The sequence below is a fragment of the Asterias rubens genome, chromosome 17 (genome assembly GCF_902459465.1).
Source record: "Asterias rubens chromosome 17, eAstRub1.3, whole genome shotgun sequence".
In the NCBI taxonomy this organism is placed as follows: Eukaryota; Metazoa; Echinodermata; class Asteroidea; order Forcipulatida; family Asteriidae; genus Asterias; species Asterias rubens.
Genome location: NC_047078.1, coordinates 2,221,149 through 2,246,581, shown reverse-complemented (window position 1 = coordinate 2,246,581; position 25,433 = coordinate 2,221,149). Strand labels below are relative to the sequence as shown.

At 39.7% G+C, this 25,433-nt stretch overlaps 1 protein-coding gene across 1 annotated transcript; it reads right to left on the bottom strand.

Annotated features, from left to right (window-relative positions):
- Positions 1 to 924: 924 nt before the first annotated feature.
- On the bottom strand, positions 925 to 24,746 carry LOC117301702. Its single transcript, XM_033785727.1, has 17 exons — positions 24,727 to 24,746; positions 22,134 to 22,771; positions 18,665 to 19,123; positions 17,900 to 18,021; positions 16,853 to 16,998; positions 16,163 to 16,310; positions 14,925 to 15,155; positions 13,916 to 13,987; positions 11,827 to 11,950; positions 11,120 to 11,231; positions 10,055 to 10,168; positions 8,138 to 8,306; positions 7,344 to 7,466; positions 6,350 to 6,428; positions 5,981 to 6,079; positions 4,158 to 4,299; positions 925 to 3,221 (listed from the first exon to the last, which is right to left on the bottom strand). The coding sequence occupies exons 1-17, from the start codon at positions 24,744 to 24,746 to the stop codon at positions 3,140 to 3,142; spliced, it is 2,880 nt and encodes a 959-aa protein (XP_033641618.1). The 3' UTR covers positions 925 to 3,139.
- Positions 24,747 to 25,433: the final 687 nt, after the last annotated feature.

The following is a 25,433-nucleotide window of genomic DNA, read 5'->3' as shown; positions in this document are numbered from 1 at the left end:
AAAAATAACGGAAAGTAAGGAAGAACTGTTGGTTAAAGAGAACTATGCATCGCCTCTGGCCCATCCAACATCAGAGAGGGACTTCGCGGGCAAACTAATTTCCAGACGGCTTTAACATTTTTTTTAGTTATCTATGGAATGAAATAAGGCGACAGACGACGAAAACAATCGGACAAATGAACAAGACTAAAATATTTAAAAAGTAATTTTTACTCAGACCTTTTTTGTTGTTTTGTTTTATAATGATTATAAATCATTAAAATTATTACTTAAAAACTAAACTATGACCATTCTGAAACTCAGTCAGAAACTAAATGCATACCCATTTATCAGGAACTACTCGTCCATGGCATTCACACGGTCAGAACTGTATCCATACAACAGACAGAAATCAACAACGAAAAAGGAAAAGCCTGCTCAATCACACCATGTAGTGGAACTATAATATCCGGTACCAAGACTCCAGTCACTAGATCTTATGCTATCTGGCTGTCATTTCCTCGGCTCCATGCCGAGAAAAAGGCTGACACAGCCAGGTGGCCTTTACATTGAGTCTGGTACCCACTCTTCTATTGATCTTATCTTATCCATCCACTACATGACAGCATGATTGAACAGCATGAAACCAGTCTGCTGATATGAAATACAGAACGCTTGGTGAATGTTTCACTTATAGTCGTCTCCCAAGCAGTTGATTAACGACAACAAAAAATAACAGAAAGTAAGGAAGAACTGTTGGTTAAAGAGAACTATGCACCGCCTCTGGCCCATCCAACATCAGAGAGGGACTTCGCGGGCAAACTAATTTCCAGACGGCTTTAAAATAATTTTAATTATCTATGGAATGAAATAAGGCGACAGACAACGAAAAAAATCGGACAAATGAACAAGACTAAAATATTTAAAAAGTAATTTTTACTCAGACCTTTTTTTTTGTTTTGTTTTTTAATGATTATAAATCATTAAAATTATTACTTAAAAACTAAACTATGACCATTCTGAAACTCAGTCAGAAACTAAATGCATACCCATTTATCAGGAACTACTCGTCCATGGCATTCACACGGTCAGAACTGTATCCATGGCAACAGACAGAAATCAACAACGTAAAAGGAAAAGCCTGCCCAATCACACCATGTAGTGGAACTATAATATCCAGTACCCAGACTCCAATCACTAGATCTTATGCTATCTGGCTGTCATTTTCTCGGCTCCATGCCGAGCAAAATGGCTGACACAGCCAGGTGCCTTTACATTGAGTCTGGTACCCACTCTTCTATTGATCTTATCTAATCCATCCACTACACAAATGGCATGATTGAACAGCATGAAACCAGTCTGCTGATATGAAATACAGAACGCTTGGTGAATGTTTCACTTATAGTCGTCTCCCAAGCAGTTGAATAACGACAACAAAAAATAACGGAAAGTAAGGAAGAACTGTTGGTTAAAGAGAACTATGCATCGCCTCTGGCCCATCCAACATCAGAGAGGGACTTCGCGGGCAAACTAATTTCCAGACGGCTTTAAACTTATTTTAACTATCTATGGATGAAATGATTAGACAGACGAAGAAACAATTGGACAAAATGAAGACAGACAAAAAGAGCTGAAATGTGAGGGCTTCAAAAACTGATCGACTTCCAATAACGATAAAGGGTTACTCTAGGAATGACCTTTGACCTCATATTGACCCATGACCTTATTAAGCAATTTGAGGAATCAAGATCTTTTTCGATGGTCAAGTGAGATCAAGGTGATGTTGAATCCTGATAATAACAACAAAAATGGCAAAGGGTGAAAAATGGTCTTTTCTGTTCCCAATACCTAATTTTTCCTAAACTCATTACTCTGTATTTTGAAACTTTCACATTTTCATTTTTTTTGGCGATATTCCTGGAGGTACCTAGGCCTTGTCAATCATTGTTCTCAGGTCAAAAGGTCACAGACAAATGCAGAATGGGAGCCATATTTCCACATTTTTGTTTAAAACTGTGATGGGGTGAACAGCGAACCAAGGACAAACATCCGAATAGACCCAATAGAGAGGCAATCTAAATTTAGATTGCGAGTTCTAAAAGGCTTGAGGATGTTAACAACAAGAAAGTGACCGGGCGACAAACTGTGAAGTTTGACGCAATTGTCACTTGCTCCCCCCAGAGACAGAACATACAAACACCCCATCAGAAACAAAAACTAATCGCCCCAACCGCAGAAATCCCCTGATCAATAATGGTCCACTTTGACCTGTGACCTTCTTAAGACTGACAACCGATTTCATTCGACTATCCTACGTAGAGTTTTCAAAAGAACATTTTGATATAGAACAACAGCCTGTACACAAGTGAGGTCCTTGGCTGTGCAGACTGTATGACAAGCTCTACGACAGGACATTCATTGCAGATCGTACTTGCAAAAAACTCCAGGAACATCAGATTTTTTTGTTGAGTATTTTTTGTTTGATTGGCTACACGCATTTGATATCTGGGTATAGGTCTTTAAAACTAAAACAATTGAATACCATGTGAATATTTAAAATACTTAGATTAAAAATGATTTACAATAAAACCTCCATCGAGTTTTGCCCCCCGACATAAAAAACACAAACACATTTCTTAATTCCCCAAAATTAAGAATGTATCGCTTCTCGATAGAGGTTGATTATCTGTTTCATATAAAAAGTATCTTAAATAATTCAATATACCTCCCCCTCAGAAGAGTGGATTTGCCCACGATGAATGGTGTGGACTCCTCCATTTGATGCCAGAGGGGTGAGGCATACAAGAGAGGGGAGCGAGAGAGAGTTGGCACAGTGGATGAAATTTATCCCGACTAATTAATTGGTGAAAGTGACGACTATAATTTTTATAAATGACTAATTGATCACAAGTGATGTTGTGACCAATAAGCAACAGGTGTTCTGCAAGACTAATTAGTGATGAAAACAATAGATGACTAATTAATACCAGGTGAGTTAATTAAGAATTGGTGAATGAATTTGGTGAATGAAATGAATACAAAGTTAAAAAAACAGGTGGGTTTTTAGAGATGATGATTACTGACTTATTATATAGAGGTGGTGATAATTTCTCTCGCTCTCACCCCCTCGCTTGGCAAGATGTGGCTATTGTTCTTTGGCTTACTCCTCTTCCATGGCTTGTTGGTAGAAGAGAACGTATGCATAGGAACTCGGAACATTGGTCTCGGTGATAGTGTCAACCCTGTATAAAAACACACACAAAAAAAAACAGTCATTAATCTCTGTGCAATATTTCTCTCTGAATTGAAGTTGCTTCGCAGGCTGTGGGAAGCCCCAACTTAGGAACCTTAAGATGTGGGTTAACAAACCTAATCGTAGTCCTCCACACTAAAAATAAGGCATGGTTTGGCTCAAAGTCAAAGACTTGATTCAACCAACAATTTAATTCCATCAATCCACCCTTAGTTTAAAGGCAGTGGACATTATTGGTAATTACTCAAAATAATTATTATCATAAAACCTTTCTTGGTGACGAGTAATGGGGAGAGGTTGATGGTGTAAAACATTGTGGGAAACAGCTCCCTCTGAAGTGAAGTAGTTTTCGAGAAAGAAGTAATATTCCACGAATTTGATTTTAAGACCTCCGATTTAGAACTTGAGGTTTCGAAATCAAACATCTAAACGTACACAACTTCGTGTGACAAGGGTGTTTTTTTTCTTTCACTATTATCTCCCAAGTTCGATGACTGATTGAGCTCAAATTTTCACAGGTCTGTTATTTTATGCATATGTTGACATACACCAACTGTGAAGGCTAGTCTTTGACAATTACCAATAGTGTCCACTGTCTTTAAGGGGCCAAGCTCAATACCAGAGTCCTAAACACTTGGACATAACCAAGAGCCAAGTACTAGGGAGCAGATGCACTGCATGTTGGATGGGGGTACCCGACCCACCCAAGCCATGGGGTTAAAGAGGTACGGGCTCCGCTTGGGGATGCAAAATGGGGAGACACCACCGGCAAAATAAGCCAATTTTATTAGCGTCTAAGCATTTTTGCATTTAGCTACATTAGAGTGGAGTATTTTGGAGGTTATGATGGGACAGACTCTGGCCTTAAACGTTTTCGGTGGGCAGTGGGGGCCTGCAATGGGTACCAGTGAACCGCCTCACTTACCTACTATCGTCATATATATGCCACTTGCTGGTGCTCAAATGCTTGGCATATGCGATGTAGTGACCCCCCAACATTGATCCTGAATGTTGCGAGACTCCGCCCAGATTGTAGTCCCCATGTCTACGGTTCAAATCTCCCTTACCTGGGAACAAAAATATTGAATATCTTGTCGGTTAAAAAATATATGAGAGAAGACACATTATTAAACAAAAAATATTTTTAGGGGAAAGTTGTTAGTTGCAAATTCTAGTTATATTTTTGCCTTTTGTTTATAAGTAAAGAAACAAGAGTTCTGTTTTCGCACAGCTGTAACCAATAACTGTTTCGGTCATTGGCCTGTTAACTTACCAATGGCCAATTCAACCAAAACAGTTATTGGTTACGACCGCCAAAACATAACCAAGACATTAGTTTTGCTGGCATTAAAAGCAAATCACTGGTTCAAAGGTTGAGTTTACGTTTTAAAGGCAGTGGACACTATTGGTAATTACTCAAAATAATTATTAGCATAAAACCTTACTTGGTAACGAGTAATGGGGAGAGATTGATAGTATAAAACATTGTGAGAAACGGCTCCCTCTGAAATGAAGTAGTTTTCGAGAAAAAAGTTATTTTCCACGAATTTGATTTCGAGACCTCAGATTAAGAATTTGAGGTCTCGAAATCAAGCATCTGAAAGCACACAACTTCGTGTGACAAGGGTGTTTTTACTTTCATTATTATCTCGCAACTTCGACGACCGATTAAGCTCAAATTTTCACAGGTTTGTTTTGTTATGCATATGTTGAGATCCACCAAGTGAGAAGACTGGTCTTTTACAATTACCAATAGTGTCCAGGTTCTTTAAATCAAAAGCTTAAACTAGCTGAAGTGGTAGTTAGAAAATTAAATTTGAAATGAGACACTTCAGAAGTGTTTGACTCTAAGCTCTAAAGGGTGTACTAGGTTTTTTTTTTCCTTGAGTGTTAAGCTGTCACCTTCAAGGAGGTGGTCCCAATCGTACAAGGGTGGCTGGCTGTACGTTTTCCACACTGTTTGGAACATGTCCACCTTGCTGGCCTCAATATGGCTAGCACTACCAGACAGTGAGTACATGCAACGGGTAGCTGTGGGTTAGCGTGCACAGCGGAGAGGATGGACGGATGGATGGAATGAGAAGTAGGAAGATGGAAGAAACATGAATGATGGGGTGAGAGGAAAACATGCAGGGGCTGTACGCAGGGGCCATGTTCATAAAGCCTGTATACGCACAAACACTTTGCTTATCACAGAATTACACTCAGTTTGCATTGTTATGGCTGGTGCCTGACTCATCTTTTACTTAGCAAGTTTGTGTACTAACATGAAGTATCTTTCTGTGCTTAGCAAGTTTTGTTTGTGCTCACAGGCTTTATGAAGTTGTGCCACATATACAAGATCATGTTAGGGAGTTAAAAGTATAAAGGAAATATAATAACAAACAAATAGATATAGTTTGGTGAAACAGCAAGAAAAGTATACAAAAAGGAACATCAGAATTACAATGACAGATGCAATGAACTTGCAAAAATGCAAAACAAAGATCATGCAAATCAGAAGCAATTAACAAAAATGACAACTAAACTCCAACTCAGATTCAACTTAAATGGGCTGTGTCTTGGGTAATTGGGTGAGAATTAATAGTTCCATATACAACCAAAGGCCTGTTTTAATCATGATGACACAGCCCCTTTAAGATGAGTTGTCAAAGTTTTATATTAGCCCAAAACTCAGAAGCTGATACGGCGTTAAAATAAAAGTCAAATCCTGCCAAGAGTAATTTTGGCACAATGCAGGACACTTACCTGTTGTTTCCGAGCAGTACTTTGTCATGTCCAGACCCTGTACAGGAAAGTTGATGTGAGTGGTCAACTTGGAGCGCAGACCGCTGAATCTTTTCAGATCTGAGATGTTGATTGGTCAAGGAAGTGAACGCACAATTGAAAACTGACGAACCACACTCTAATCATCAAAACCTGGGCCCCATTTCATAAAACTTGTAGCACAAAATACTTGCTAAGCACAGAAAACTCTTGCTAAGCAAAAAAAGGTTACCAGCCAAACTACCGTACATTTACCCAACTCATTTCTTGCTAAGCAATGGAATTTGCTCAGCAGAGTTTAATGGTTGAAACAAAAGAACCCAACTGAGCTAAATTCAAAAAAAAGGATACGAAGCACAAGATGTTTTGGAAAGCGCTGGATTGAAAACCATTTGATGAATGGACACTTCTTTTTGCATTTGTCACATGTCTGTTGAGAAAAAAGAAAGAAAAGAGACTCATGTTCTAACCCTCCTTCTACCTGACCATTCATTTTGTTTAGGCCCCACCCCCTCCCGAACCCATCGTCAGTAAGGACCCCATCCTGTACTACTTTGTAGGCCTACCACTGGTTTTTATAATTTGTTTTTATTATTTCAAGGATTCGGGAACTTTTTCAAGATGTCCACAGATTTACATTTAACTTAAAGTTAGATTTACACAGTTTGTAGATAATGATAGTAGAAAGCTTCCCTTCAAATATTACTTACTGAGGTACTGTAGTTTTTTGAGAAATGAGAAAAACAAGTTACAAAATAATGTTCGTCCCAGTGAGATGAAAATTATTTTAGCATGTAAAAACATATTAACCAGTTATGATATTATACCACAACATACCATAACTGGTGAATACGTTTTTACATGCTAAAGCTAAGACACAAATTATTTTTGTGACATTGTTTTACTAATTTCTCAAAAACTAAAGCACCTCAGTAAGTAATATTTTAAGGGAAGCTTTCTACTATCATTATCTTGATTAAGTTTAATGTTAATCTGTGGACAATGTGTTTTGTTCTAGAAAAAAAAGTACATAGACCCTTTAACCTATCCTCGGTATAGTCGGTACTCGGCATACTCGGTACTCGGCATACTCGGTACTTTACAGGCTTCAGTGAAAGGCAAATCACTCGAGTGGAATTCGAACCCACAACTTTTGCATTGCTAGAGCAGATGTCCTACTACTAGCCCAATGAGCTAACCCGGTGGCTAGAGGCCATCCAAGGCAATGTTTTTTTTACCGATGCAAAAAATTACACCTACATTGAATCAATCCTTTTGTACTGTCCAACTGGTTGACCTTCACTTTAACCGTTGAGACCTAACCCCGTAATGTTGAGGGACTTACCACCATGTTTTCACCATCCAGTACCTCGGCTTCAGTGAACTTATTCAGACAGTCCTTGATGTCAAAGGAGTCAGGGTTCTCCCGATCCCAGCTGGTCCGTCTCTGGAAACCGCCTCCTTTCCTCTGAAATCATAATAATAATAATAATCAAAACAAAGTTAATACTTGTATTTATATACCTCATATATAGAATCCTCTAATTGGTTAAACATTTGGGCATAGTCATTATTTTGTAATCACCTTGGGCCTTTAATTTTAACTGTGCCCTTCATAGCAGTCAATATTTCTATATCATAAAGCATTTACAAGTGTGATCACAATGTGATTTCCCACGTGTCATCGCCTTGTGGTTAACAGCACCAACTTCTGGCATTTTTTGATCTGCAGAGTGTGGGTTTGAGTCCCAGTCATGGCACTGTGTCTTCGAGCAAGATAATAATATACCATCATTAACTTGTCCTTGTACTAAGATTGGTAGTGAATGTGAGGTGATATTTTGGCTGGTAAGTCTGTACTGATAAGCATATTTTGGTTGTGCTTAGCTACTTCTTGTGCTGAAGCAGCTCTATGAAATTAGGCCCTGTGCCTAATTTCATTGAGCTGCTTAAGCAGAGAATTTTGCTTAACATGTTTCTGCTAAGCAAAAATAAGCAGGATACCACTCACAAATTGTACATGTGACATGGCAGTTTGGCTGGTAACCCTATTCTGGTAAGCATAATTTTGTTGTGCTTAGCTACTTCTTGTGCTTAAGCAGCTCTATGAAATTAGGCCCTGGATTGAATAAAACTTGCCTCTGGTACAGGAACTGAGAGATCCCAGAAGATGTCAAAGGTCACGGAGCGACTCTTGCAGGTTTGACATTCCAAGGTGCTCTTGAGTTGACCCACAAAGATACGAGAGAAGATAGAGTTATCCCGGGCGCGGTAGCGGTCCCAGTAGATCTCGGCCTTCTCCTCCTCACTGCGGAAACAAGGAGGTGAATCAACGAGTTGTCAGTATTACAAAAGACCTGATGCACATGATGTCATATGAGTAGGGCGCCCTCGCCCAGAGGTAAAAAAGCGGCCGTTTATTGGCCACACCTGTGCGCTGCGCTTACAAATCTGTGCGTTTTGATTGTTTTGTCATTGTTTTACCTCTAAGATGGCGGCTGGATGACGTCAATGCATTAAAGGCAGTGGACACTATTGGTAATTGTCAAAGACTAGCATTCACAGTTGGTGTATCTCAACATAAGCATAAAATAACAAACCTGTGAAAATTTGAGCTCAATCGGTCATCGAACTTGCGAGATAATAATGGAAAAAAAAAAACCCTTGTCACATGAAGTTGTGTGCGTTTAGATGGTTGATTTCGAGACCTCAAGTTCTAAATCTGAGGTCTCGAAATCAAATTCGTGGAAAATTACCTCTTTCTCTAAAACTATGGCACTTCAGAGGGAGCCGTTTCCATTACCAATAGTGTCCACTGCCTTTAAGGTCTAGAAGGGTTTTCAAAAAAAATCAGTGCTCTCTTCTACCTCATCCACTTGACAGTCTCAAACTTCCCTCTACAAACAGCACGCTGCTCTAATAGGCAGTCATGTACGCAACATCAAAATACTGTCATCATTCCCAAAGCACACACTTCTCAACATGAGTTGCTGGCTTAAACAATCTTCAACAAAATTTAGTGCTCGCTTCTATCCTATCCACTTGACAGTCTCAAACTTCCCTCTACAAACAGCACGCTGCTCTACTAGGCAGTCATGTACGCAACATCAAAATACTGTCATCATTCCCAAAGCACACACTTCTCAACAAGAGTTGCTGGCTTAAACAATCTTCAACAAAATTTAGTGCTCGCTTCTATCCCATCCACTTGACAGTCTCAAACTTCCCTCTACAAACAGCACGCTGCTCTAATAGGCAGTCATGTATGCAACATCAAAATACTGTCATCATTCCCAAAGCACACACTTCTCAACATGAGTTGCTGGCTTAAACAATCTTCAACAAAATTTAGTGCTCGCTTCTATCCCATCCACTTGACAGTCTCAAACTTCCCTCTACAAACAGCAAGCTGCTCTACTAGGCAGTCATGTACGCAACATCAAAATACTGTCATCATTCCCAAAGCACACACTTCTCAACATGAGTTGCTGGCTTAAACAATCTTCAACAAAATTTAGTGCTCGCTTCTATCCCATCCACTTGACAGTCTCAAACTTCCCTCTACAAACAGCACGCTGCTCTACTAGGCAGTCATGTATGCAACATCAAAATACTGTCATCATTCCCAAAGCACACACTTCTCAACATGAGTTGCTGGCTTAAACAATCTTCAACAAAATTTAGTGCTCGCTTCTATCCCATCCACTTGACAGTCTCAAACTTCCCTCTACAAACAGCACGTTTTTGGGAAATGAGTGAAACAAGGTCATGAAAATAATTTTTGTCTCATGAGACGAACATTATTTTAATCATCTACAAACATATTTTCATGACATTGTTTTACTCATTTCTCAAAAACTACAGCACCTCATTAAGTAATATTATTTGAAGGGAAGCTTTCCACTATCATTATCTTCAAACCCTGTAAGTTTAATGTAAATCTATGGACATTTTGAAAAGGAACCCAAATCCTTTAAGCTGATTTGTTACATATCTTTCTTTCATTCGTCCATTTTTGTTTTATCAAAACAAAAATTTCAGTTGGTAGTAACTTACGAGATATCATCAGGAACGTCAGCCTCTTTAGATCTCTTGCCGCCAGCAGCAGTGTTGGTCTCATCATGAAGTTCACTCAGTAGGTAACGGAGGAACTCCTGTGCATCTTGCTGCCTAGAAGCAAAGAAGAGAAGAAAATAAAAACAAAAAAACAGTCAGACTAGGCCCGGAATTACTAAGCAGTTGATTGGCCTACCAGGGCCCAATTTCATAGTGCTGCTTAGCGGCCGATTTTGTGCTTACTGGCCAATTTCCATTTCATAGCGCTGCTAACCGTAAGCACAAGAAAAGGCATGCTAACCTTCCTGTGCTTACCGCACGAAAAAAAAACGATGTCACAATGCAAATCCATGGAAAACGCACAAAATGACCGACCAATTTTTCTGCTAACCTGTGAAATAGGCTAAGGCTTAAGCAAATTTTTCTGCTATACAGTAAGCATGCAAATTTGCTTACCATTAAGCAGCGCTATGAAATTGGGCCCAGATGACCACACTGCTCATTTTCTGATTTGGCTGAACACATAATTTGCTTTAATAAATTAAACTAAAAAAAAAAAAGTCCCTTCAAAAATTTCTCATTTACTCCAAAGATTTTACAGTGGAAGAAAATCCCTGGCCTGTCAGGCCAGCTGAGTGGTCTAGCGATCTCGGACACAGGCTCAAGTTCTGTTGTACTACCATTGTATAATTTTGAAGGGAAAACTTTCAAAAAATTAGTTTATACCTTAAACAGCTGCAGATTTCACAGGTTTGTTATTTCATTTATACAGTTGATCACACAAAACATTAAAACTATCAGCGGCTATTTTGTCAGCTCTAACATACAACATTCTGCTTTCTGCTATTAAAGTAGGAATTTTCTGTGCTAAGCAAAGTTATGAAACCATGGGCAACTATCCTTGTTGAGACAGACAAATTTACTCAAACCAAACCAGGTGTTATAGTCCAATATGTTTACCCTATCTGAAATTGGCTATTCAGCTAAAAAACAGCACTCTGCTTTCTGCTAAGTAGGAATTTCCTGTGCTTAGCAAATTTATGAAACCATTGGCAATTGTCTTACTTGCTTCCACGGAACTGCTTGGAGATTTTCTGAAAGGCTAGATGAAGCTTGCTGGGTGCTACAGACTCTCTCTTCTTGGGCTCCCACAGCTGCTTCATTAAATCCGCAAATCCTGAAGAAAAACAAATCAGTTTTGGTTTAGTCCAAGCTCCAGCCTACACGCTTCACTGAGCTAAACTCAGCTTATTCTGTTCCTGTTCCCTCCTTGAGCCAAGCCCAACTACAAGTTAATCTCCAAGGCAGACTTTAGCAGCATCGAGAAACAGAGTCCAGCATTCTCCTGAAGACAATCAGAGCATACTGATCGAAAAGTTGAGTTGTCAACCATCAGTTCTTTTCAGAACCAACACTTCTCAAAAGAGATTAACACATGGTGCTTTCCCAATAAGCCATTTGCGAGTTAGATTTGAATATTGTCTGGTACCTGACATTTCGATTTCTAGCAGAGTCTTTCTCAAATGACCACATAACACAATACACGTAAACAGGCATATCAAAGCTGCTAACACTTTCATCCTGCAATAAACAACACCGGCCTAATGAGCCATATTTGCTCAAAACAGATTTTATTACCACTACTCTGTAACTAAAGCAAGTCATTTTTTTTTTTTGCCGGGGGGGGGGGCGCAGGAGGGCATTCACTCTGATACTCATTTTCAAAAACCTTTTGACTGGGAATTTAAAAAACAAAACAATGGAGACCTTACCTTTGATGAGGTTTCCCTCACCGGCCGATTTGCGATTGATGTCTCTCAGATAGTCACCAGAGAGGAGGTAATCCTTCAACTCTCCGATCTGGGCAAGACACTGCAAGATGGAATTCATGTAGCACTGTGGACGCAAGAATAATAACAAACAAAAACAAGAAGCCATGTTACAGTGAGTGATTTTGCTTTTGTATAGCCTAGCCACAAGATACACCGTATAAATGTGTCAAATGTGTTTGGCATTTGAGATCCTTCGACTCCAATTTGAAGTGACTACAAAATAGAAACCCAATTTTATTTTAACATCAATGGAAAGATCCGATAGAAAGATCTGATATTTCTCTTTCCAATGATTTTAAGCTTGGGTATGGAGGGTGAACATCAACAAATACAGTTTAAACAAATGGCCTTTGTACTCAAGTACTTTTGTGTGTGATCTTGGGCAACTTAAGTCACCATCGAGGCTCAAGCAGGGTATAGTGCAGACAACCTCGTCCCCATGGTTTACTTTATTTTCAACCATGTTTACAATGGTAATAGTTAAAAACCAGGACAGTTCTTTTCAGAACTAAGAAGTCTCCTGAACCTCCGATTATCTACTCCGCAGCAGTAGAATAAAGCAAGACAGTTCTCTAAGAACAAACTCTACCTGGCAAGTAGATACACACATGGTGTTACCGCAAACCAAATATAAAGCAAGACAGTTCTCTAAGAACAAACTCTACCTGGCAAGTAGATACACACATGGTGTTACCGCAAACCAAATATAAAGCAAGACAGTTCTCTAAAAACAAACTCTACCTGGCAAGTAGATACACACATGGTGTTACCGCAAACCAAATATAAAGCAAGACAGTTCTCTAAGAACAAACTCTACCTGGCAAGTAGATACACACATGGTGTTACCGCAAACCAAATATAAAGCAAGACAGTTCTCTAAGAACAAACTCTAACTGGCAAGTAGATACACACATGGTGTTACCGCAAACCAAATATAAAGCAAGACAGTTCTCTAAAAACAAACTCTACCTGGCAAGTAGATACACACATGGTGTTACTGCAAACCAAATATAAAGCAAGACAGTTCTCCAAGAACAAACTCTACCTGGCAAGTAGATACACACATGGTGTTACCGCAAACCAAATATAAAGCAAGACAGTTCTCTAAGAACAAACTTTACCTGGCAAGTAGATACACACATGGTGTTACCGCAAACCAAATATAAAGCAAGACAGTTCTCCAAGAACAAACTCTACCTGGCAAGTAGATACACACATGGTGTTACCGCAAACCAAATATAAAGCAAGACAGTTCTCCAAGAACAAACTCTACCTGGCAAGTAGATACACACATGGTGTTACCGCAAACCAAATATACATGTTTATACAATAGTAACCCCTGGGATGGAAACTCCTTACGACTTTACATTATTAGAATATGTTCCATATTCATAGGTACAGCCAGCCACCGGCAACCAACAATGTACAAAAAAGCTATTAAACTTGGTACCGTCCTACGAGATTATGTCAAAGATGTGAATTTCGAAAAGGAGCCAGACTATTTTAATTTGCATACGGATCCCCAAATTTTGGATATATGCGAATGATCCAATACCAGGGTGAGAGAGCGGTCAACCTTGTAACCACTCCACACAACCTGGGAACGAGGTTCTAGTGCAGTCGTACATGTAAAGCACTGAAAGGGTTAAGCACCTCATAAAAGCATTTATTTTATTTTGTATGTATCAAAGAGCAAGTTCGAGTGTGCACAATGGTCAACTAAAGGTTGACCATTTTGACTCGAACCCAGGCTGGTCGACCATTGGTTGACTACTGTGGCCGACCATTTGGAACCAGCCTCGAGCGCATGGTTTCTTCACTGGTCCCAACAGCATGTTCTATTCTAACATGTGTTAAGCGCAGAAGGGAACCAGTGACACTTTAGCGAAAAGGTGGAAGGTTGACTAGACTACCAACAAGTCGTTCGGGTGAGTACGTCACTGCGCATGTGCCTGGCTAGTCTGTGGTCGACCACTGGTGGACTAAATGTGCGCACACAAACTTGCTCAAAGATGTTCCGGCTACTTACGGTGTTGCCCAAATTGATCAGACCAACCAAGCCTCCTTTGTCAAAGCCGCTGGAGTTGTTTCCTGTTCTTCCCTGAAATTAGAACAAACGATAGGACGATCCACTTCAGTGATTTACCAGAGATACTCCAAATAGTCCTGTTTCTATTTATTTTGTGTTCAAATCTTGACGCTGAGTTTGATAAACACCTTTCAATTATATTGAGCAATGAAGTACAGTAGGCCTATACCCGTAATGGACCCTTCCCGTGAAATATGCTAATCACATTCACGCATGCGTACAGACCCTGTTGGTTGGCAAACGCCATAGAGTTGTGCACTAAGCAGACGCACAATCGCGTCTGCGTCATGCACCCATTAGCCGTGTACAAAACAGCGCGATGTTCCCTCATTTTGCCAACCAAAATGTTAGTGCGCAGGCGCTATGTGCAATTTACATATTTCATGGGAAGGATCTATTATACAATTGAACTAAATATTCTCTTATAAGTTAAACCGGATGACATATTAATGCGTGTTCAAATAAAAACAGTATGCGTGTTAAACTGTTCTGTGGTGGATTTCACAAAGAGTATCTCGTCCTAACTTTAGTTTTAATAACTCCTAAAAGAGTCCTCAGACTAGTCCTAAGTTAGGACTATCTTTGTGAAATCGAACCATTGGTCTTACTAGAACAACTCAGGGGTGGATTTCACAAAGAATTAAGACTGGTCTTACCTGGAGTTAGGACGAGTTACTCGTCCTAACTTAGGACTAGCCATACGTTTTTTATATCTCCTAGGACTAGTCCTAATTTAGGAGTAGTCCTAACTTAGGACTAGCCATACGTTTTTTATATCTCCTAGGACTAGTCCTAAGTTAGGAGTAGTCCTAACTCTTTGTGAATTCGACCCCTGGGCTAGTAAATATTTTGATTAACAAGCCCTTTGGTCTTATGGATTTTTCACTTAAATTCGAGCCCTGATACATTCAGGCAGTAGAAGGGTAGCCAAACCACTAAAGATACATACGGTGCCAAGAACAGAGTGCTGAGCTGCTGAGCTGAAGCGCGACTGTCGGACCAACTTCCGATCCTTGTCTCCCTCGCTGTTTGATCTTTCCTGCAGCTTCGCTTTCGTCCGGGCCACGGTGGTGATCTCGCTGACTGATCGCTCCTGCATCATGGAGGCATTGCGAGATACCGATGGGATCGGGGTGGCGGATGCTGAAGGTTGTGCGGAGTAGGTGTTGGCAAAAGTTGGCTGTTGTTTTAGGAGAACAAAATTCCATTATATTTTGTAGTGATGAGTCGGCAGATTCTCTACTTCACTATAACCACAGCTCAGATATCATGTACACCCGCAAAGCATACACTATCAGAACAATTAGACTTTGAGGGCCACGGTCTTGACAAGATTTTAACAACTCAGCCTACCGTGGGTTGATTTCAAGACAGTGAACACTATTGGTAATTACTCAAAGACTAGTCTTCACAGTTGGTGTATCTCAACATATGCATAAAATAACAAACCTGTGAAAATTTGAGCTCAATCGGTTGTCAAAGTTGGGAGATAATAATGAAAGAAAAAAACACCCTTGCCACACGAAGTTGTGTGCTTTTAGATGCTTGATTTCGAGACCTCAAATTCTAAGTCTGAGGTCTCGAAATCAAATCCGTGGAAAATTACTTCTTTCTCGAAAACTACATTACTTCAGAGGGAGCCGTTTCACACAATGTTTTATACTGTCAACCTCTCCCCAAGAAAGGTTTTATAATGATAATTATTTTGAGTAATTACCAATAGTGTCCACTGCCTTTAAAGCTTTTTTTTTAAACACTGCTGCTGGTTTCCCAATACCAGTTGCCGTTCTTGTCTGCATTCCTGCCTTGTTCCTTATCTTCAAAAATCTGTTCTTATTGTTATACCACCTTCATTTTAGTTTTGTTATCGTAAAAATTTTTTCTTTCATTGGCCTCTTTGAGTTAAAACGCTATTTGTGTTGGAGGGGGCTTTTGTTATGTATTTTTCAGGCATTTTAACACAAGCCTTTCTGGCATGCCATCATATTTGTTTGCTCCGTAAACCATTACATTTACATATTACATTTTCTCGTTTCATTTTCATTCATTATTTTCTTGAACTTTTCTTTGACTTAAATAACTGTTTTTAATTTGTTTATTATTCTCCTTTTTTTCACCAATATGGAAATAAATGTTGATTGAATTGAAATTGAAGGGGGAGAAGAGGACATGGGTTGAACAACTCACCTCATAACTGCTCGAGTAAGTACCTGAACCGCGTCCTGTCACCTTGACGTGGCTAGCTCTCTCTGGAGGAGAGGCTCCAGGGATGGGTGGACATTTAAGGTCGGCGGAGCCGACCCTTGCCCTTTGACCCAAACTATAACTGGAGCGTCTGTGAACAAAAGACATGGACTATGACCACACTGATGAAAAATCAAGAAATTTGATTGTGTGAAAAAAATTGCAGGAAATGCTTGGCTTCTTTGTGGGCACTGTGACAAAAAGACCAAACCCCAAACTCCCAACTCCCCTTGCGTTCTAGTGCCAACCACGCCTACATCCCAAGGGACTGTGAAAAGGGTAACCCTGTTACAGCCCCAGGAGTAGGTGACAACGTGCCCCCTGGTGGCAGTTTATTTTGGGTCGATAACCCTAATCAGTAAGGCTCCCTCATTTTGAAAGTGTGATGTTAGGCGATATCTCACACCCAAAAAAAAGAAAAAAAAAAGAAAAAAAAAACAGTTGGGAAGGTAGTGTTTTCTTGTCTGCTCTACCAGCCATGCTCCTAGTGGATGATACCATGCCTACATCCTTACTGACTGTGCAGAGAGTAACCCTGTTTCAGCCTCATGAGCAGGTGGCAACATGCTCACTTTACGACTTCTCATAAAAAAAGGGAGTAAAGGGAACAAATTCCAAAGCTTCCAATCTTACCTGCTAGCAGTCGATGACCCAGGCGACAGAGACCCGGACGTATCCTCAAACTGCAGATTATCAACGCCATCGGAAAGATCCTCAATGCTGCGGATACGGCGACTAGTCAGCTGTCGACGAGAAAACGGTGGATTATGCGATGTAACCTGACAACAAAGAACATGAGAAGATGAAAAGACCGAAGACACTGCTTGATAATGCAAAAGAAACTGTTTACAACAGTTTAAAATCAAACCTGTTGTCAAAGAAAAACATTATGTGATGAAAAGACAAGAAGACTGCTTGTGCAGTGACATAAAATCTTAAAAATTTACCAACATTTATAACAACTCAGGCCTTGAACTTTGTTCTTGAAGGGGCACAGCATTTTTCCTCTGGTAAGGGGCACTTCTAAGAGGAACGTGTCAATGGCACTCTGCAAAAGGGCACCGCAGCAAAATCACAGGGCACCATGGCAATTGCTGTGGGTGCCGTGGACTATTTCAAAGCCTGACATTCATAAGATTTGGGTGGTGAAAGTGGAACTAGTCACTGTGGTGGTTGGAGTGCTTGGCACCGTTCTAAAAGTACTGGGGAAACATCTAGACGAAATAGGCCCAACTCTGGAGGTTACAGGAGGCGCGCGGGGCAGGAGGAAAATTGCTGTGCCCCTTCAAAAACAAAACACAAGGCCTGGTCATAGATTGCCCGCAAGCTACAGGCAAGCGAGGGCACCTTTGGCAGCCAGCCACATCGACCCATTTTTTCATGAAATCAGAGCCAGAGATTGGAAGTGAGTGATTTGTTTTTGTGGAGGGAGGAAAACCGGATGGCCTGGAGAAAAACACTGACATTGGAGAGAACCAGGGCACAACTCTACTCACATGCTATAGCCAGGGATCCAACCAGAGCCACAACGGCAAGATGGAGGTGAACGCTGTATGCGCTACCCCTAATGATTCCACCCCAAAAGATGTTGCAATACAAAACTTACATTATCCATTGCTCTTCCCAAGAATTTTTTTTCCATGAACACCATACAAAAGCACATCTGCTGAGTTTTCTTACCTCGGTTTGTGGGTGTACTGCACGAACGGGCTGCTGTCGCGTTTGGTGTTGTGGCTTACTCGGCGGGGATTTGACGCGCAAGTTGGCGTTGACGTCTTTTTCTCCATAGCGTGAATAGTGACCTGGCCAATCAGATACAGTTTAAAAATTTCAATTCACATTATTTGGTGTGCAGTTTGTTACAATTTTTGATCAGTTTACCAATAATTAAAATAGACACATTTACAAAAGTTCACGTAAAATAGTTTTGTATTTTAACATGGACTCGATCCGTGTATGTTTTGACCTGAATCAGATGTCGGTAGAGTAAAAGGGTCTTAAGGGTGAGGAAGATGATCTCCCATCAAGGGAACTCGGCAAACTCCCACAAGGAGTTATAAACACCAAGCTGGCAAACAGCCAATGTCTCTCATTCAAACATTAGTTTAAAGTCTATCATTATGAACTTAATTGGACTGAATACAGAAATTGTTATTCAGTAACTAGACGACGATACTTGTGAAATCAGAAGTTAGCTTGGAGAATTCAAACCCACAACTTTGTGATTGCAAGTCATAACCACTGGACCACAGTGAGTAAAATTCTGCGTATGTGATATGAATTTTGACGTCACAAATTCACAATGAATAATTCCAATCAGTGGACTTGTCAGCAACTCCTGCAAAACATTCTCAGCAAAAACAGCCTTGCGACATCCAAATTCATATTGTATTTGCAGGAAGTATGAACCGAGCTCTATGGTACAAACTAGGCTCTAAGACAAACCTTGGTTGTTGTCCAAGTTGTTATTTCCAGCCTGAACAGCACGCCATGGCGGTGGGCGTGCTCTCGACGACGGTATATTATCCGTACGTGGGTGGCCGCTGGGTGGGCGGGGGGTCCTCGTACCAGCTGGCGACGCCCTCGTCACGGATGACGACGACGGGGAAGGGGATGACGCTCTGGATTGTCGATGCACCGTGACGGGGGAATGGCGCTCAGATCGATACGACATTCCTACTACATCGTCAGTGCTCACTGGGTCCTCTACGCTCGGGACGGCATCAGCGGACTGACTGTCAAGAGAACCTCCAATGGGTGTGGTGGTTACTCTGCGATGGCTGGGACTGGTCGTCTGGACGGGGAGGAAACATCCAGGGTGGGTCGGGTCGTGACTGGACGAGCTGGCGGAGTAGTAGTCGGACGAAGCAGACAATTGGGGGTTGTCTACAGCCTCATCTAAGCCTTTTGAAGCAAAAATAAAAAACATGATCAAAATATTCGTGGATTTAGCCTTCGAGAGACTAGGGTCAAAAAGTCAAGCCATTTGGTGAATTTATACCATTCAGTGGACACTGACAAAATGTAGTCTATTTGGTTGGTAAGCACTTTTTAAGTTCAGCTAAATTTATTCTCTCAAAATCGAATGCCTAGACATTGTTGATGAAGTAATAGACCGATCCATTAAGCTCAGCCCTATGGCGTATTGACCAACAAAAGTCTGACACTATATAGTTCGGCATGCATGCGCAATGCTTGGCGCGCGTGGCAGAGTTGTGCAGAATGGCATTGGAGAGACGTGAGCTCTTGCTCACATGAGCGCCGTGGCGGAGCCTAATGGATCCGTGTATTGTGCTTCAAGTACTTATCATGTGTAAAGTATAAATCCAGCTTATACAATAGGGGACAAAAACAACAACAATCTGTTTTGAGATATTAATGATCATGAGAACTATTTCAAAAGTCTATCAAATCTACCTAATGCACTAAATAAGGCTATAAACTACAGGCTTTCCTCGATAGCTCATTGTACACTGAACTGTTTAAACTTGGTAAAATATATTTGGCCTATTCTGATGAAAGATTACAGCCTGCCTTCTTACAAACGCCACGTAACACTTTGCCATTAAAACAAATAACACAACAGGCCAACGTTAGTGGTGAACACAAGCATGAAAACAGTGGACTGACAAAACATGCATTAGTACCAGTGCACAAACATGACAAAGCAAAAACTAATAGGGTTTTTCGCCAAAAGTTACTATCAAAGTTGTCCCTCTCTTTTCCCTTAGGCCTACATGTTTACTAAAACCTAAAACCAAAAAGTGAATTAATTCCTTATTATAATCCATCACTGCACACAAAGATTCTCATCATTTGATTGGTGAACACACGTCATGTGTCATCTTTTGTTTGCCACATTGCTCCAAAACTTAATGGATAAACATAGAAAGCTTCACAGGGTAATTCCACGAAAATTCCAAACATGTTTAGGCTGGTATAAGGTCGTGTCACAGCGGACAAAAGTTGGTCGGTGTCTACGTATGGAGTCGTCCACGTTGTTTAGAGGTGGTTTTGGGAGTGGGGGTCGAGACGGGTGGATGAGTTTTCTATTTTTTTTTGACAACAATGTCAAATGACAAGGATCTATTGTGTAAGTTATTAAAACAACTAGGCCTACTGAATGCATTTTGATCTTGCTTTGTCGTGGACTCAATGAAATCTTAGCTTTTTCATTTTACTTGAATTCGCCTTGTGAAGTGGAACAGTCCACAGTACACCTTGTGATTATTATACAAAATAATGATTGTTTATGAGTGCAATGGTGCGAATATGTTCATGAGTTGAAAGATGGAATGTTCTATTCAAGGAGGCGGGGCCAAGTTGAATGGAGCACTCCATCTTTTGACGAATGAAAATATTTGCACCATTGCATGAATGAAAAACATTCATTATTTGTTTTATATAACATCCAAGTAGATCTTTGTCATTTTGATTGGAGGATACAACTTTCAAAACAAATAAAGTGTAGGCCTACAATTTTTAATTGTGAAATTACACCCGTTTCTTTTGGGTCGGCATGCTGGATTCAACAGTGACAAAGTGCGTTTTGTACAGCTATTTTGAGACAGGCAGACGCTGAATGTAGTATGTGCCTTGTAACACTGCTGCATTACCAAAGACTAGACACGCGCACGCAGTGATGTTTTACTCAGCGTGCAATAGTACTTTTTGGATTGAACCAAAAATGCACGGTGAGTGACGTAGCCTGCAATAGTACTTTTATTTGTCATCAAGTGACATACAATCCTCCAATCTAATGGCAAGGATCTGCTTGTGTGTAAATATAAAATCAGATAATGAGTGACAATGTTATCATTGGCATCAACCTACCATCCCACCTTCCAGTAAAACTGACCCATTTATCCTACTAACAAACTTCAGAAAGAAACAGGAACAAAGGAACAAACTGTGAAGTTTACCTTTGTTCAAAAGACAATGACGCTAGTGGACACTATTGGTAACTTCTCAAAATAATTATTAGCATAAAACATTGTAAGAAACGGCTCCCTCTGAAGTAACGTAGTTTTAGAGAAAGAAATATTTTCCACGAATTTGATTTCAAGACCTCAAGTTTAGAATTTGAGGTCTCGAAATCAAGCATCTGAAAGCACACAACTTCGTTTGACTAGGGTGTTTTTTAATTCATTATTATCTCGCAACTTTGACGACCGATTGAGCTCAAACTTTCACAGGTTTTTTATTTCATGCATATATGTTGATATACACCAGGTGAGAAGACTGATCTTAGACAATTACCAATAGTGTCCAGTGTCTTTAATCTTGTATGCAAAGAAGCTGAGAATGATTAGTATGATATATGTACACGAGTGAGAACAATGGATGTCAGTTGGGAGATGATGCTGAAAGTGAAAAGAAACAAAACATAAAGAAAAAGAAAGAGGAAAGCAAAAATTCAACGACTCAGATGTTTTGACAATTTCAAACAAACTTGATCCAAGGCTTGATCTGCAGATAAAATATAATATTGGATGCACTGGACGTCCTGCTGATGTATTTTGCTCTCATTTTTAAGAATCCATGTCATCATGTTGTTTTTATCTCTGAAACGGAAACTGTTCATAGACAAAAATACCGCACACATAGTTTGATGATCCGTCACTACAAGGCGAGCTTGTCGCTGATGACGCTAATTGGGTACGTCACGGCTTTCACTGAAGTAGAGAAACCAAATTCAAGTCCTTCAAGGCTCCTCATTATTGTTTCATAGTCACACTAATCACGTAAATCCTTGCAAAATTTGCTAATTCTATTTTGTCCTTACAAAGAATGCTGACAAAAATACCATCTACAGTTCTACACCTAGATGGTCATTATTAATGCAAACGAGTTGACGGATTCGTTGAGTAAAATAAGATAATTCAGAAGTTTAGCAAAAACTGATTGGCTTTGCAAGACGAAGCGTTTGTTTTTTCTTTAAATTGTTGCTTACCACAAATCGGCTTTTTGCCTTGCTCATTCGCGTGGTCAGACATGGACTCTGTCGTCAGCGTCTCACGACCGCTGCTTGATGTTTCCGGGGAGTGAACTTTCTTTGAGTGCTTTTTGGCATTCTTCTCAGCACGTTGCTGAGCTTTCCTTTCCTTGTCCTTATCCTTGGCTGCATTCTTAGCGTACCGCTTTGCAACCTTCTTCCTCTGCCGCTCCGCCTCCTTTACCTCTCTCCGCTCCTTCTCCTTCTGCTGAGCAAGTTGCTTAGCAGCTTTCTTCTCAGCCCTCTTAGCACTCTTCTTGGAGGGTGGCTTGGTCTCGATAGCCACCTCCTCCTTCAGTTCATTTACGTCTTGATTCACATGGTCCTCGTGAATCTCGACCTTGGGATTGGTATGTGCCAAAACCTTGACGCTCGCAGTGGGTCCTGCGACCGGTCCTCCGTTGACCTGGTTGTTGAGGTCAATTTCTGAAGGTACGACGTCTGGTTCGCACAGACAGGATGCTCTTTTGAATTTGCGGATGACATTGCATACCCTCCCCTTTGGTGGCCTTTCGGCCCTCACCGTATCCACTCTGCCTGGGCTGGTGGTGCTTACCCTTTGGTCAGAGGGACGGCGGATATAGTCAAAGTACAAAATGTTGGCTAAACGTTCTCAGCAAACACAGTGGCTTAGTTTACAGTTGCTCGACTGATCGCTCTTGTTTTTGCTAAACAAATTTGCTAAATATGTACTGTGGTGTTAGAGGAGGATGGAGGGAAGAAGAATGGATGACGTTAGATGTGATGTTAGTAATGATTATGAAAATCATGCAGGTGATGGGAATATGTAACACTAACAGGAACATTTAACAACATTAGGGGAAGTAAAGAATGAAAGCTTTGAAATAAGAAAAGGGGTTAAAATGATAGGTAAATGAGGTGAGGGATGCATTAATTTTAAAAAAGGCACGTGGTATACTTTTGGTAATTGTCAAGAACCAGTATCCTCGCTTAGTGGATCCAAGCATAAATGGTATTTAAATTAATACCAAGTTTGGATATTTGGGCTTAAAGGATTTGGGTTTTTTTTTGTAACACAAAACACAATGTCTACAGATTTACATTAATTTTACACCGTTTGAACTTAATGATAGTAGAAACCGTACCTTAAAAAAAATTAGTTGCTGAGGTGCTGTGGTTTTTGAGAAATGAGTAAAACAATGTCATGAAAATACGTTTTTACATGCTAAAATAATTTTCGTCTCATGATCACTGAGACAATTTTTTTTTTTCATGACAGTGTTTTACTCATTTCTCAAAAACTACTGCACCCCAGCAAATAATATTTTCAGGGAAGCTTTCTACTACCATTGTCTTCAAATTTTGTAAGTTTAGTGTAAATCTGTAGACATTGTGTTTTTTCAACTGTGGATTGTAAATCATTATAGATAAATTCCATCAAGTGCACTATATAAGATGAATGATGTGGGTATAAATTAACATGCATGCGCACAAGGCTAGATACGCAAAGTGGCTAGATCATTTCATAGTGCAAAGTCAGTAGCAATATAAATGTTTGTTACTTTTATTAGTGTGTTAGAAATGAATTAAAATGCATTCAGTAAAGGAATACATAGGTTTAAGCTCAGTAAATTCCACACACAAAGTATTATTCTTAAAGAAAAAAATTAGTTTACAATATAGGGCCTACAGTTCTTATAAAAATTTTAAAAAATTGAAAAAAAGTACTTTAAAATATTCAAAAAAACACAGATTTAACAATTACATGAAAAAACATTAATAAGAAATATAAAAAAATAATGTAAAAAAAATGAAATAAACAAAACTAGTAAAAGTTAAAACAAATTATAATAAATTATACACAAACAAAATGTTTTTATAAATAAAAAATGAATCAAAGTAACTTCATTTACTAAAATCTTTCTCATTTGTTCATAAAACACCAAAAAGTACCAATCTATATACTTGTCATTACAAAGTCTTCAAAGATGTGAACAATAACATGAAGGCAGAATGGACAGTCACAAAAACAATCAATGGTGTCTTTTTATTTTTAATTAAACAAAACAAATATCACAAAAGTTTACCACTAAAATTAAGTATTTATTATTACAAATATTAGGCCTATATAAATTATTATAAACATCAAGGCCTAACAAAACCTAAACTTGTAATATTCTAGCTAGTTTATGCTCTATTTTATGAAAAATTACTGATAAAATGTTCACACAATCCACTGCCACCATAATGTAATTCAGCGTGTTTTGCAGTTCGGCCCATGGGTCACAGCGGGCCTTTGAACGGTGGGGCATTGAGCACGCGACACGCTCCACACATAGAGACAGACACAAACGGGGGTCATGAAAACATATTTTTTTTCTCACAATTCATCAACAATTTAAACCCTTCCATTGGGCACAAAATTCACTTAAAATTACATCAACGGCTTTAAAAGATTATAATCTTTCTGCAAATATTTGTATAACTAAAAATAACTTACCTCTAGTGGCAATAAAAAGGTTTTCCTCGAAACAAAATTCACTGAAAATACTTGCACTTTGCAGGCGACATAATATCTGTTTGAAGCGCATGCGCAACCCGGCTATTGTCATAGAAACGACCCTCGGATTCTTCAACACTAGACCATTGCTAGACGTCTAGGTTCCGCAACCAGCGGGGAGACACCACACTATGCTAAAATTGATGTGCTAAAAAATGATGTAGCGGCTTCAGCTAGCCAGAGATATATACGCTGAATCATCCATAAAACATGCACAAATTTGCAACTCATAAAAAAATTGTGTGTTACATGTACATGTATTATGACAACCTGGGATCTTCAGCGTTTATTTTAGGAGACTTTATACATTTTTTTTAGGAGTTGCAGTTACATCCGCACGTCTCTCGGCTTCTATAGCACGCCTAGGGAAAACTCACTCCCGTAACTATTTCGGTTTCGTCTTACTATCGGGGGGCGATAGCCGGACGAAACCGAAATAGTTTTAGGAGTACGGAAAACTCATCTTTTTGAACAGATTTGAATTCTTGGTTTTTAACTAAACTCTGTTGTAATGGTTTTTAAAAGGTTGAGATGAGACTGGCAATTTAAAAAAAAAAAACTTTCATGCATTATACAAGTTCTGTTTTCAATTTATCATGTCGAGAAACGGGTCTCATCAGAGGTTAGTACCGTCTTTTGAATCCCTCATCCTATCATCCATGCTAATTTCCCATATTATGTACAGAATCTCCCGGCCT

Coding starts and splice junctions, on each gene's coding strand:
- LOC117301702 (XM_033785727.1), bottom strand. CDS start 24,746: ATGTCGCCTGCAAAGTGCAA. Junction 16,999..17,899: donor CAGTACACCCACAAACCGAG/GTAAGAAAACTC, acceptor CTTTGTTGTCAG/GTTACATCGCATAATCCACC. Junction 3,222..4,157: donor CATATATATGACGATAGTAG/GTAAGTGAGGCG, acceptor GTTTTTATACAG/GGTTGACACTATCACCGAGA.